This window comes from Chrysochloris asiatica, unplaced genomic scaffold, assembly GCF_000296735.1.
Source record: "Chrysochloris asiatica unplaced genomic scaffold, ChrAsi1.0 scaffold00110, whole genome shotgun sequence".
In the NCBI taxonomy this organism is placed as follows: Eukaryota; Metazoa; Chordata; class Mammalia; order Afrosoricida; family Chrysochloridae; genus Chrysochloris; species Chrysochloris asiatica.
The window spans coordinates 7,722,032-7,737,135 of NW_006408628.1; the positions used below are offsets into that span (position 1 = coordinate 7,722,032).

At 46.2% G+C, this 15,104-nt stretch overlaps 1 protein-coding gene across 1 annotated transcript in view; it reads right to left on the reverse strand.

Annotated features, from left to right (window-relative positions):
• The window catches only part of TNS1 (tensin 1), a 111,180-nt gene that overhangs the window by 74,501 nt on the left and 21,575 nt on the right, over positions 1-15,104 (reverse strand). The window contains exons 11-12 of the mRNA XM_006867799.1: positions 14,605-14,670; positions 13,345-13,461 (exon numbers count right to left, since the gene is read on the reverse strand). Of these exons, the coding sequence (XP_006867861.1) occupies positions 13,345-13,461; positions 14,605-14,670 (183 nt within the window). The remainder of the gene's footprint in view (positions 1-13,344; positions 13,462-14,604; positions 14,671-15,104) is intronic.

The window sequence follows — 15,104 nt, forward strand, 5'->3', positions numbered from 1 at the left end:
TGCAGGGTCACTATGAGTCGGAACTGACTCCACGGTACTTAACAACAGCAACAAGCACTGTGCATAGCACACAGCAAGTGTTCAATACAAGTTTGAGGGAAGGAGAGAAAAGGAAGAGAGGGTATAATGAGTGTAAACCAACTGCAAGTGAGTAGGCCCCAACTCATGGCAACCCAAGGCCCAATGGAACCAAACCCTGTTGTCCAGTACTGCACCATCCCCATGACCAGTTACTTATAGAATCATTGTGACCCACAGGGTTATCATTGACTGATTTGGGGGAGTACATCTCCAGACCTTTCATCATATGTAGGACAAACCTCCACTGACAGACAGGTGGCGGCTACACATGGGGTGCACTGGTGTGGATTGAACCCAGGTCTCCTGTATGGAAAGTGATCACTCTACCACCGAGCCTCCAATGTTCCCATGAAAAGCAGCTCAAAAAGCAGTTTTCATAGAAAGAGACTTTTTTTTTAAAACATACTGGATTAATAGAAGCCTCCATTTCTTTTCTTCACTATGATTAGAGTCCCTATCTTGGGGTTGTGACTGTCCAGCTAACTTGCACCTGTCTACAGGTCTGGCAGATGAGGAAAATGGGGGGGGGGGGGGCGCCAAGTGGCACTTCCCACCCACTTCTGCCCAGAGTGTGACATTTGAGCACAACAAGAGGGCAGCTGTGTCACTGGGGCTGGGGGCTGAGAGTGCTGGATCTGCTCTCAGAGTGGCTCCAGCCCTAACCTCCATCTGATGGCAGAGATTAGGGGACCAAAGGCACATTTACTGAGTGTTCTAGGGACAGAGACTTGCCTGAGTCTGCCAGGCATCTCACAGAGCGGGGCCAGGTAAGGGACCAGGAGCATCAAGACAAACACAGCCTTACCAGATGAGACATGGCGCTAAGCAGGTGGCCAGCAGATGTTGGGTCAGAGCCATCATCTTTTTATCCACAAGGTCACCCTGACCTTGCACTTAAATTCTCAGTACTCTGATTGTTCCAGTCAGTTGGTGGGGGAAGGAGCAAAGGTATCCAGAATCCTATTAAAGAAACCCTATTATCCACACCTTTGTCCCTACTACTATAAGAATGTCCCACACTGAGATCTGTCTCCCTTATTTCTCACCATCTCTGCCCAAGGAGACAATGAGCTAACCTCCCTGCCACAGGAAGTTCTACCAGGTGACTTAATTCAACCCCCTCCTGCTGCAGGCTAAGCCCTTTGTTCTAGATCATATGACAGAACAGAAGCAGAAGCTTTCAGTTACAACTTTGAATTTGTCCTCTCCAAGTCCTTCCCCACATCCATCTTGCAGTCAATACCAGAAAGGCTGCCCTCTCCCATAAGGTTTGCTGTTAAATTTCAGGCTCTTGACACCCATATCTAGAAAGTCATCCCCTGAAACTCTCTGATCAGACACAGAAGACAGAGGCATCGTGATAGGGTCCTTGGATCATTTTCTTGAATTACTTGGGACCACTTGCAGTTTTATCTTTCCCTTTCTTACTGGTTCCTCCCATATCTTACCCCAAAACACAGACGGTACAACTGTCAAAGCCTAAGAAAACAAAGCAGAGCAGCACAGGAACTCTTGCCCCCTCTGCTTCATTTCCAACTTGAATGGGGCACTCTGGCTGCTCTCCACCATGCTGTCTGGTGGGGAGATGGAGGGAGACGCGTTGCATAGGTGACTAGAGTAGCCAGAAGGCAAAACTCATGGATTTTTCTGTTGCTCTGTCATTCAGGAACCTTTGAACAGAGAGCCTCCCTCCCTTTGGACTGGGGCAGGATTTCCAGACCATTGTGGGCACCAAATTCTAAGGCTGGAAAGAAATCAGTCTACCAACAAGAATCTTCTAAATCAGACCATAAAATAACCTCTCTGCTACTTGCCCAGTTTCCTCATCTGTAAAATGGGAACAGGTGTTTGTTACTAAGAAGTATTTGGGCCTCGGTTTTTAAAGAGGCCCAGGACATTGGATATTCTGTTCCAAAACAAAGGCAGAAGCCCGCCACACAAGACTCTAAGACATGGCAAACATCAAAAAAAGTGAGCCCCAAACTCACAGAATGGGAGAAACTATTTACAAATCATACAAGGGAGCTTCAAAAATTTCATTACCTTCCTATTCCATTTTCCTACAAACTTTTTGAAGCCCCCTAGCATATCTGATAAAGAACTTATTTCCAGAATATATAAAGAACTCTCACAACTTAACAATAAAAAGGTAAGTAACTTATTTTTTAAATGGACAAAGAAAGGATTTCAATAGACATTTCTTTAAAGAAGATACATGTTGCTGTTGTTGTTATGTGTCATCGAGTCAGTACAGACTCGCAACCACCCCATGGCACAACTGAACAAAACACTTCCCGGTCCTGCGTCAACCTCACGATGCATGAGCAGCCAATTAGTACGTGAAATGATGTTCAACATCATTAATTACTGTTGTTGCTGTTGTTAGGTGCCATGAAGTGGGTTCCAACTCATAACAACCCGGTGTACAACAAACGAAGATCAAAGTCACGATGATGCCACTTAGCACTCACTAGAATGGCTGTAATCAAAAAGGAAAAAATTAACAAGTGTTGGTAAGGATATGGATACATCAGAACGCTCCTACGTTGTTGGCAGGGATGTAAAATGGTGCACACATTTTGGAAGCGGTTTGGCAGTTCCTCAAAATGTTAAACATAGAATTACCATATGACTCAGCAATTTCACTGAGTATAGTCCCAAGAGAGGTGAAAATACAAGTCCACACAAAAACTTGGACATGAATGTTCATAGCAGTATTGTCTTTAACAGCCAAAAGATGGAAGCAACCTAACTGCTCATCAGTTGATGAATCAACTGATAAACTGCTATCAGTATTTGTTGTTGTTAAGTGTTGAGTATAGGTATTTAGGATAAACACAAGTGATATGGCCACAGTGTGGCACTATAGGATAAGCACTCGAGCACAAGGTCGATTTGAACCACAAGATAGGCAGTTCAACCTCACCAGCCGCTTCTCAGAAACCCTATACAGGCTCGCTATGGGTCGGAACCGACTCAGTGGCACTTAACAACAACAACAACAACAGGGCTGAGTGGAGGAATGCAAATGAACCAGGCGTATGCTAACGAGCATGAGATTTCTTTTGGGGGTGATGAAAATGTTCTAAAATTAGAATATGGTGATGCTAACACAACTCTATAAATATACTAATGGTGGCAGACTGGCTAAAGCATTCAGCTGCTAACTAGAAAGTCAGAGGTTTAAACCCACTGGGTGCACCACAGGAGAAAGAGGTGACAGTCTGCATCTGTAAAGATTTCAGTCTTTGAAACCCTATGGGTCTGTTCTAGTCTGTCCTTTAAGGTTACTAGGAATTGTACACTTCAAATGAGTAAATTTATGACATGTAAAATAGATCACTAAAGCTACTATTTGTTTCATTTTTTAAGAGACAGAGAGAGATGACTGAAAAGCAATTTTGTAGTTGTAAACTGCGCACTCTTCCTCACGCCCCCTCCTAAACCCTACACACATATCAAAGGCATAAAAGGACAGGAAGCAGAAAGTTATATGAGGAATTTTTGAGAGAATTGTTTTGCTAAAAGTGCCACTTTGCTAAGAACTTTGCCTTCACCCTGGTACATCTGTTCAGAGAACTCAGCATAAAGAACAGGAGAGCTGGGGTCTGCCTCAGGCCTGAAAAATCTGGAGGGTACGAGGAGGCAGGTTGTTGGCTATTCAGCCCTGACCCAAGAGAGGGACTGCACTGGGCAGCCTTCATTCTTGGCTTTGCCAAGGCCAAGAGTATAGCTTACTCTAAAAGAGTAAGCTAAAGAGGTACAAAGAACACCGACTGAGCCCCCTACACACACACACAAAGCTGGTGGGCAGGTGGGAGCTCCTGAAGAGAAGGGACTAATTTTCCAAAGGAAAGTTATTACCTGAGAGAGACCAGAAAAGGCAAGGGACTTGCCCTAATATGATTCAGGGACAGGACCAGCACAGGATAGATTTAAAAAGCAATGATGGACAAAATAAAGGGAATTCATAATTGCATCCTACAAGTCTGCTTGTTCAACCTCACAGTTACAAAGGAGTGCCAACCAGAGCTATTTAAGAAGGATTTCCAAGAGAATGTACACTCAGTGACGCCTGGCATCTAGTAAGTGAACCACGCTAGCTATAATCATCATCAATATCACCGCCATCTTCATGGAAGTCCCCTTAGAAACCGTCCTCCTCAACGCATGGATAAGGAAGCTGAAACCAGAGTGGGGAAGTAACTTTGCTGAGGTCACACAGCAAGTAGGTGTCATAGGCAAGCCTAAAAGCACAAGTCTCCCAACTCCCTGCATGGAGGAACCCACAAGTGACATCCAAGAGTGGCGCTCTCAGAACAGAGCCAGTGCATGATGGTTCCCAGATAGTTCAGGAGGACTAGGGTTTTTTTCTTAAGAAAATAGTCTACACACTTTAAAAACTATGTTTCAGAACAAGCAAACAAAATTCAAATCCCCTGCCACCACATCAATTCTGACTTATAACAGCCCTACAGGACAGGATAGAACTGCCCCATTGGGTTCCTGAAGCGGCAAATTTATACAGAGGGAGAGAGCTTCATCTGTCTTCTGCAGAGCAGCAGTGAGTGCAAACCACCAACCTTACGTTAGCAGCCCAATGCTTTTGCCATTGCATATACAGTACTGAATTTCAACAACAACCCTATGTGGAAGAGATTCTTATTAGGCTCATGTTAAAGATAAGGAAGTTGAGTCTCAGAGAAGCAAAGCGACTTGATCAAGGAACACACAGCTATAAAGAACACAGCTTGGAACCATAGCTTCAGACTCTAGAGCCCATATCTTAATCCCTGTAAATGAGATTATTAGCCTGTTCAACATCATTTCCAGCTTTCCACCTCCCATGAACAACTTCTAGGACCTTTTAAATATATTAGATACAACATGTGAGACTTGTTTTAGAAAGAGCTAGTGAGAAGGAGTCTTTGTGTGGCAGAAGTCCTGGTGTGGCGCTGTGGGTTAATGTGCCAGACTGCAAAGTCATTTGAACTGCGAGGTCGGTGGTTCAAGCTCACCAGCTGCTCCTCTGAAACCCTATACAGGGTCGCTATGGGTTGGAACTGACTCGATGGCACTTAACAACAACAGCAAGTGAGCAGAAGTCAAGTATGTGACTTCAGGCGGAAGCCTTCAAGGGCCAATATTCAAGTCACTACATTCTCTTCCTACTGCTACAACAGTAAGAGACGCATGTAGGAGATGAAGCCACTATCAGCCTGGAATAACCATGATGAGCAGACTCCTGCCAACACATACTGGACATGTAGCATGAGCAAGAAAAACATTTGTTGGGTTAAGCCAACAAGAGAATTTAGGGTTCACTGTGAATAGGAACTGATTCAATGGCACACAACAACAACAACAAAGGAGACCTGGGTGGTATAAACAGTTAACATAGTTGTCTGCTAACCAAAAAGTTGGTAGTTTGAGTCCAACCAGAGGTACCTTAGAAGAAAAGTCTGGCAATCCCCTTCCAAAAACAACAGCCATTGAAAACCCTGTGGAACACAGCCCTAGTCTGACACATAGGAGGTTGCTATGAGTGGGAACCAACTTGAAGGCAACTGGTTTTAAAGAAAACCTGCAGAAAAGATACTCAGAACCCAAGTTTCTATTTATCTCTTTCTCGATGTCTCTTAATCTCTCACTCTCAGTTTCTCACTCTCTGCCTATTTGCTGGGTCTCTCTCCTGCCCTCTTTTTTCTCTCTTTCAACAATCAGAGTCCTTGGTCAAGCCAAGTTTGTAAAATGTCACAGGTTGGAGACCTGTTCCAGGCAGGGAAGTCCCTCACCAGCTCCGACCAAAGAAGTTGAGGAGGCGCAAGTGAGAGCTCTCCCCAGTAAGGGCACTTTCTCCTCACAGAGTCCAAGAGCTGAGAAGCTTGGGTAGAAAATTAAGACTCCTTGTCAACAGCCCCTGACTCTGGTGGGACTGTCCATGGAAGGGCTGATAGAAATCAAAGAGAATCCCAGAAGTGGAGTGGACATCTGTCCCCCACCCCCTGCCATCTTCACACAGGCCAATGGCCTGTTCATTTTCTCCCCTTGTCCCTTCTTTTGGCTGGAGTGATCTGATTGCCTGATCCTCCCCTTGCTCTCCAATCCTCTCTTCCAAGGCAAGCAAAGCACAAAACAGCTCCCCATCTAAAGAGGTCAAGGGATGGAGGGAGTGGAGGGCAGTGAGGTGACTCGGGCCCAGTCAGCCTCTGGGTTCACCAGGTCCCCTGGTCTCAGGGCTGGCTTCCGAGAAGACTTGTCCTGGAACACTTTGCAGGAATTTGGAGCCACCTTTATGCAACATAGGCAAAATCAGAGCCCCACTCCCATCCATGGGGATCTGGGATCTGGGCATGGGGCTTCAGAACTCTGGCCAAATCACTAATGGGCTTCTGGAGGCTGTGAAGTGTGATGTCAGCCAGAGCGCTGAGCTGGCAGACTCCAAACCAAATACAGAGTCAGAGTCGCAAGAAGAAGGCTGGTGGGGCCCAAACCTTTCTCCATAAAGTGGACCTTCAGTTGTTCCCCAACTAGGACCAAAGGTCCAAGACATTTGATGGCAGGCACTCCTCCACTCCCTGTCCAGCCACCCCAGGCCCTAGGATCTTGTCTAGTCTGGAAGTTCTTACTATCGAGTTTGCATTAGTTTCTTCACCTTTCATTACTCCCCACTGCTCCTGGTCTAAGTGCAGATGAGTTACAGTGGTCCCCAAGCATCAACCACTAGTACAGCATCAGTTCACCATGCAGAGAGAGGCCACTGGTCTCTTTTCCAAGGTTCTACTCCCTAGACCCATGCAATAATGAAATCAGGCTGTCTTATGTGGTGAAGCTGTCCCCAGGGTAGCTCCCATCATCAGCAGGATTTGAGAAGGAGTTAGCCAATACTCCAAAGAAGGTCACCTCAAGATAGGAGAGTGTGAGGGACTGACGGAGCTAAACTCAAAGAGGTAAGAAGGGATATGGACCTTTTTGGCTCTCTGAGCAGCACCATGGCGGTCGGCAAGAACAAGCGCCTTACAAAAGGTGGCAAAAAAGGAGCCAAGAAGAAAGTGGTTGATCCATTTTCTAAGAAAGATTGGTATGATGTGAAGTCACCAGCTATGTTCAATATAAGAAATATTGGGAAAACACTAGTCACAAGGACCCAAGGAACGAAAATTGCATCCGATGGACTCAGGGTCGTGTTTTTGAAGTGAGCCTTGCTGATCTGCAGAACAATGAAGTTGCATTTAGAAAATTCAAGCTAATTACTGAGGATGCTCAGGGCAAAAACTGCCTGACCAACTTCCATGGCATGGATCTTACCCGTGACAAAATGTGCTCCATGGTCAATAAATGGCAGACCACGATTGAAGCTCATGTTGATGTCAAGACTACAGATGGTTATTTGCTTCCCCTGTTCTGTGTTGGTTTTACTGAAAAACGCAACAACCAGATTCAGAAGACATCTTATGCTCAGCACTAACAGGTCCGTCAAATCCGGAAGAAAATGATGGAAATCATGACCCAAGAGGTGCAGAGAAATGACTTGAAAGAAGTGGTCAATAAACTGATTCCAGACAGCATTGGAAAGGACATAGAGAAGACGTGCCAGTCTATTTACCCTCTCCATGACGTGTTTGTTAGGAAAGTAAAAATGCTGAAGAAGCCTAAGTTTGAGTTGGGAAAACTCATGGAGCTTCATGGTGAGGCAGTAGTTCTGGAAAAGCTACTGGAGATGAGACAGGTGCTAAAGTTGAACGAGCTGATGGCTATGAACCACCGGTTCAAGAATCTGCTTAAAATTCAGACTTTTAATGGTGACAAATAAAAAATCTTATTTGTGAAAAAAAAAAAGGGATATGGAGTCAGACACCATTGGGTTCAAATACCAGCTCCAGTATTTATGGCAAGGCCTTAAGGAGACTGCTAATCTCTCCACACTTGGGTTTCTTCATCCATGAAATGGAGTTGGTACAGCCCAAGCTGAGCTAACTCCAAGTAGCACTTATACGTAGGGTCTCCTTCACCTTTGACAAGCCCCATCCCACCTTGGACCTCAGTTTTCTCACTGTTGAAGGAGGACATTAGGTGAATTTTATGATTGGCTTAAGCTACTTGAAGGAGCCCCTGGGTGTTACAAACTGCTAACATACTTAGTTTCTAATCAAAAGGTAGGAGTCTTCCTGAGCCCCAACCAGAACCTTCTGAGGTGGGACATTCCCACTAGAAAGGACAAGCAGACCAGCCTGGAACAGCTAGAGCAACAGAAGATACATCTTCAAAGAAAGATCATCAGGAAAAAAACAAAAAAATGGCAGTATGACTGGCTACTTACTACAAGAATAAGCAAGTTGTTCACCAGGAAGCCATCAAGGCAAGCAATCAAGTCCCTTTAGGACAAACCCCACTCTGAGACTAAAACTCAAAGGGAATATGTGAGCTGGCATGTAAGCTTGCTGGTGACCACATTGGTCTACTGTTGAATCGAAGAGGGAGAGAGGCAGAAATTAAGAAATGGGCTGAGTTCAATCATGTTCTATAGAATCCCGTTGACCTGGGGATGAGAGCGAGAAGAGGAAGGGCTGGTTGGTCCAAAGTGTGGTGAGACCTGGGGACACCTGAGCCCATGGACAAGGACATAGACAAAGAGGGCTAGAGCTTAGAGTGAAGCATCCAGCTGATATGAAGTGAGGGGAGACACACAAGAACACCCAAATTTGCAGATAGTACCCATTTGACCTATCCTCAATGGCTTGATAATCAGAACTCAACTAGAGGATGATAAAAATAATTTAAAAAAAAAAAATAACAATTTTTGATAAAGGAAACAAGGGTAAATTGCTACAATTTGATGAATATAACCTATACTCATGGAGGTAGTAGCTCTAAATACCAATAAAAAGGGAAGGAGTCTTCACATCAAGTATCAATGGTATCCCCTCTGTACACAGGGTAGATAGGGACGGGCAACATAGACACTGGCTACCCAAAACGAAGGGACGATAAAGGCACAAAGTTACTGGCTTACAAGGTTTCAAGAGGGAGTTTAGTTTAAGAGTGTGTGTGGGAAGATAGAGTCCCCACTGAATCGTTTTCATCTTGTCTAGATGGGCCTGGTTAAAAAAAAAAAAAAAAAAAAAAGGGGATAAGATTCTTATGATTTAATAGTGAGTAATTGTTATCATAACTAATTGCGACTGTCACAATTGTAAAGGTAGAAGTTTTGTAACAAAAACAGGGGAGTCGTTAATCTTACAGTCCAGAAACAGAGGACCCTAAGACCATCAAGGGAAAAAATCATAAGCAGAATGCGAGACCACATCCAGAGAAACAGCTACACCAGAGATGGAGGCACAGATGGGAACATGGAGAGAGGGAGCATCTGAGGACTCTAGATTCATGGAAAGAGAGGGACTGAGAGCTGGCGGTCAGGAGGCAGACTTGCAGAATGTTCCATTTAGTGGTGTAAATTATTACATATGCATGAGTGTTTTTTTAAAAATCTAAAATGAATAGAGAGAAATACTGTTAACTGATGGTACATGGGGGGGATTATAATCATTGTAATGAAACGAAGTATGTGATTTGTTGAATACAAAACTGACGATCTGCCCTGTACTCACTTCACAATAAAGATTTCTGAGGAACAACTGGGGAGTTTGAAATGCCGACCTTACAGTCCAGTGCTTATCCTACAGCGCCACACCTCATGCATATGGACTTGAACCACCAACCTTGGGTTGTTGTTGCAAAGTACCTTCAAGTATGTTCCAACTGATAGCGACCCTGTATAAAGTTTCCATGGAACGGCTAGTGGATTTGAACCACCAACCTTGCAGTTACCAGTTCAGTCCTTACCCTGCAGTGCTACAGCATGACCCCAACCTTGCAGTTTACAGAGGAAAATACTTTTATTTCTGGCCTCTAGAATTAAGGACCCTCCAGGAATCCCCCAGCTAGGAGGAGAGACAGATTAGGGTTAATGGTCCCTGCTCCTGCCCTATTCACCAAGGCCTCCTGCCAGGGGTTGGCCCTTCAGGGAGCTCACAGCGGGCAGAGGTAGGGTCTCTTGGGAACTGGCCAGCTGCTGGGATCCTGGGCGTAGGCACAGGCACAGTCCAGTCAGGCCAAACCAGGGAAGCAGAGAGCAGGGACAGGAGCTGTCTCCTGCCTCCCTGCCCCTCTCTAGAAATAAGGACAGCCTCTCAGCCTCCACACAGCAGTCCCTCTGTCCCTGCAGGATGAGCTGACCCTTAACTGGCCAAAAGGTCTCTGCAACTCCATCCCCTGCCTGGGGGAGTGGGTCAGAGGCAAGCAGAGAAGACAAGGGTGGGCCCTCACACACAGGTCCTTCCTTGGCTGGGCCCTCTGTCTCTTGTTCAGCTGAGACCTGCTCTCTTTTCTCCCCTCACGGCTGACTCTGCCCCAAGCCCCATTGTTCCCATATCCAGTTCTTCTTTGCCCTTCAATATTTTATCTTTATGTACTTGGCACTTTATAATTTACTCAATGTTTTTACATTTTTCATCACACTGAATCTGCACCAGGAAGAGATGGGGAGATATTGAAAATTCTTTCAAATTGCCTAGTGTTCTTGTTAAAAATGCAAACATCCCAGGATGATGAACAATTGGGCTGGCAGCCATCGGTACCTCAGAATTAATCATTTCATAGCTGCTTTCCCCTAAGCCACTCAGCACAAGGGGGTGAGGGTGGGGGGTGGCAGGGAAAGTCTGGTGGGGCATCTCTGGCTTTCTGAGGGCACTGGGCCCTGCAAGAGAAGATGACCCCAGAAATAGGGCTGGGGGCAGGGTAAAGTAGACAAACCATCAGTTTTTCAAGGGTACATAGAAAGATATCCCGCTCACCAAGTCCTTAAGTGCTAGTCTAGCCTTTGCATCTACTTTCACCTCTCTCTGAAATCCACTTTTCATTCTGTTATCTCCAAGGTCAAGATTGGAGTCCTAGTGCGGCACTGTGGGTTAGTGCGCTGGACTGCAAAGTTGCTTTGAACTTCAAGGTTGGTAGTTCAAGCTCACCAGTCACTCCTCAGAAACCCAGTACAGGGTTGATGGCACTTAACAATAAGGTCAAGGTCAAGGCCAAAGGCAACAACTTTACTCAAGAAAAGACTCACAATGGAGTGGATAAGTCCAACGCATTGGGGAGGGAGACCAGAGACAACATAGCATTGGGGAAAGAACACCGGGTTCTTTCTGACCCAACTCTGCCTGTGGCCAAGGGTCCCAGGGAGATGCAGCTCCACCCCAGGACTGGCTTCAGCTGAAAGGAGAAGCCCAGAGATAGGCTTCTGGTATTCACCATCCTGGGTGGTGGGGTAAACCAAAAGATCATTCCTTCTGCCATCTCTGTTTCCCCAACTGAAAATGGATGGAGAACAGACAGGGTGCACCAAGACCGCACCCAGCTCTAACATGCTGCAGCGGTCCTATGACTCCATCAGAAAATAAGCTTAAGTTCAAATCCCAGACAGGCGTGTCTAAGGATCTTCCAGTGCCCCACCCCATATCCCAGTACACACACTGAAATGAACCACACAAATAAACAGAGCTCAAACACCTCTCAATGGCTGAGCTGAGTTGCAGTCAACCATTTGACATACGTTAGGTGTCACAGCTAAAGGAAACAGAATTATGCAGATTTCTTTTCAAATTTGGAAGTCCTTCGGCTTGTCTTCAGCACTCAGACATTTACATGGGTTGTTGAAAGGCTGCAGGCCCTAGCTGCTGTCTACATTCCTAATGCTCTGATCCCAGCAAATTCAGGCAGCTAGCCTGGGAATTCCAACTACAGGTCTACAAGAAATCGAACAAACAAAATCAAACTGGCAGCACGGGGGTATCTCTGAAACCAGTAAAATCTTGCAAGCTGCACTCAAGACCACCTCTTCCTAGGAGCTCTCTGAGCTACTTAAGCTCTCAGGAATCTTTCCCTGAGGATCTCAGAGTACCCAGTGTCTGTGGAACTGATGGTACGCTCTCTTGACGCCCTGTTAGCTGTGTGACTGCATTCCTAACTCTGCCCTGATTATTAAACATATTGGCACATTCTGCCTTAGTTTCCCTGTGATACCATGAATTTAAGGAGCTCTGGTAGTGTAGCGGTTACAAATCAGGCTGCAAACCTCAAGGTCAGCAATTCGAAACTACCAGCTGTTCTGTGGGAGAAAAATGAGGCTTTCTGCTCCCGTAAAGATTTACAGCCTTGGAAACCCTGTACAGGGTCGCTATGGGTCGGAACAACAACACATAACAACAGCAACCATGAATTTATTTGATATGGCTTTTCTATCCAAAGTTTTCTTAACTCCCACCAAATGATTGGGTTGTTGTTAAGTGTTGCCCAATCAGTTCAAGGTTATAGTGGACCCTGTATAGGGTTTTTGAGTATGGTTGTTGGATGTGAACTGCCAACCTTATGGTTACCAGTCGAGTGCTTACCCTACAGCGCCAGTGCCACACCAGCATGGGAGCAGGCAAACAGGGTGTACAGGACTCTAACATCAGGACTGATTAGCTTTGTCATCCCACTAGGTTTAAAAGAAGTCATCTCAGAAGCAGTAACAGATGATCCCAGAACCATCAAAAAGGAGAGTTCTCTGCAGAGTACAAGATCCCAACCTGGAAAAGCACTGGGAGCAGAGATGGGGGTCTGGAGAGACAGAGCAGCTCAGGCCAGACTTCCCAGCCCATGGACTGAGCACAGCTGAGTGCCTAAGACAGGACACCAGCTTGAAAAATGTGCCCTTTGGGCAGAAACAAAAGGACTAAAGGAGCTTTGTAACACTTGTCCAAGCAGGCAGAGGCCAAGAGACCACATGGCTGAGAGGCCAAAGACAGGAGCAATGCGTGCCGTAGTACTACAGGGAAAAGGTACTCGTGACTGGTGAACTGCTGCTTTCTGAGTGGTTTCTGATCCTGAACTGTTCCCTGCTCACTTCCTAACCATGAGTATTGTCTATGAGTTCTGTGTGGCCATTGCAACAGATGATCAAACTCAGATGTGAAGCCAAGAGTGCAGTGGGAGGGACAGCTGGTGTCAGAAGAGGGTGAAGAAGGCTGAAATGTCACAGGAAGTGACCTGGAGCTGAATTTGAGTTTGATTTTCCTGTCCCCTTGTGAAGCCAGAGGAAGTCAGACATAGTAGTCTTGCACTCCCTGACTGAACGATGAGTTCTCAGAAGTGCCTGGACATCTCTCTTTGTCCCCTCTGGGCTTCCCACCTCTGCCTCCCCTCAAGTCACTAGTCCCCACCTACCCTCCATGCCATCTTCTCGATGCCCACTGAAGTTGTCGTAGGAGTCCCAGCGGATGAGGGGGTCAGAGGTGTTGTAGTCCACGGACACACTTGGTCCGTTCTCCAGGTGTTCCATACCTGAGTAGGAAGGGAGACAAGGGGGGGGGGGGTGGTCAGTGAAAAGGGAAAGGACATCAGCAGCTGGAAGTCGACCACCTCCTCCAAGGATGCTCCTCAGGGACTCCCCATTTTCATGAGCATGGTGGGGAGTGTCTGGAGGGGGCGTGGAAAACCAGTGGCTTATGTTGGAAGGAGAACCCAGGAGTATAGTTTCTTGCATTCCTGAAAAGGCTCACACCAGGTCATGGGGTCAGTCAGGACTGTGGCACTGAGGAAGAGAGGCCCTGTGAGAAAGCTGTGAGGACCCTCAGGCTAGGTAGCCGCCTCTTTCTCTTCAGTCTCCTGGGGCCCCTGGTTCAGTGCCAAGGGATCCTACAGTCTGCTGCTGGAGTCAAAGAAGAGGCTTGCATGGGGTCAGGGACAGCAGCGAAGCCTCAGCCTTGACTTTGAGAGGACACAAGGTCTCTAGAAGGCCATCCTAGCCAGCCCCCTGGCCCTCATTTGAAACACCCTCCACTCTGGTCAGATATCTGAAAGAAAAGGTGGAGTCCCTCCTACCCACACAGGGAAAGTCCCAAGACTGAAGACAGCGCAAGCCGGGCCTTCCAAGGTGAATGACTGTCCTGACTTGGCAGTCCTCTCTTTACGATCCAGAGTCCCTCTGCCTATATATAACCTAACTGCATCTCTTCCCATTCTGTGCTCAAGTAAGATGGGAAACAACTGGTCTCCACATTTAACAGTCTACAAGCTTAAAGACTATTCTTAAACTGGCCTTCTTGTCTTCAGGTTGAATCACCTCAGTAGTCATAAATACTCATCGTCCCTCCAACACCTGTGAGTATGCCCGTCACCACACCCTCCAGTCACCATGGCCGCCAGTCTCTGAATATAACGGAATGATGACCTAATGGGACCAAGACAGTTTATCCAGCCCAGCGCCTCTCTGTCTGTTTTTTTATTTTTATTATCCAGAGATTACGTGGCAGGTTCTTGTTTAGCTGGGGGTCCACTCTGATACACAGACCCTTTCCTGCTGGCCTGCATCTCAGTCACTTGATAAGTTTAGAGGAAGCCAGTGAGATGATGGTAGGATTGGGAGAGGGATAGTTCAGGACAGAGGAGAGAGGACAGGATGACAGGTTCTAACTTGGCCTTTACCTTGAATTTTCTCTGGCCCATAAGAAAATACAAACTCCACTTTGCCATATTCTGGAAATCGATCATCTGGAAAAAGAGGAAAAACAAAAATGGGCAATTAATTCCTAAATAATACTTCATAGAGGCTTTTCTTCTGGAGAAAAAAATTAAAGTACTCTATGTTGCCATCAAATCAGTTCCAACTCACGGCAACCCCATGTGTTACAGAGTAGAACTGTGCTATAGGTTTTCTTGTAATCTGGTGTGGCGCTGCAGGATAATGCACTGGACTGCAAGGTCAGCAGTTCAAACTCACCAACTGTTCCTTGGAAACCCTATACAGGGTGGCTATGAGTCGGAACCTACTTGACGGCACTTAACAACAACAGGTATCTTTATAGAAGTAGCTTTTCAGGCCTCTCTTCTTCGGCACCCCTGGGTAGGTTTGAACAACCAGTTTTTAGGTTAATAGACAAAAGCACACTATGTGTGCCATCCAGGACCCCAATACAGGTATACAT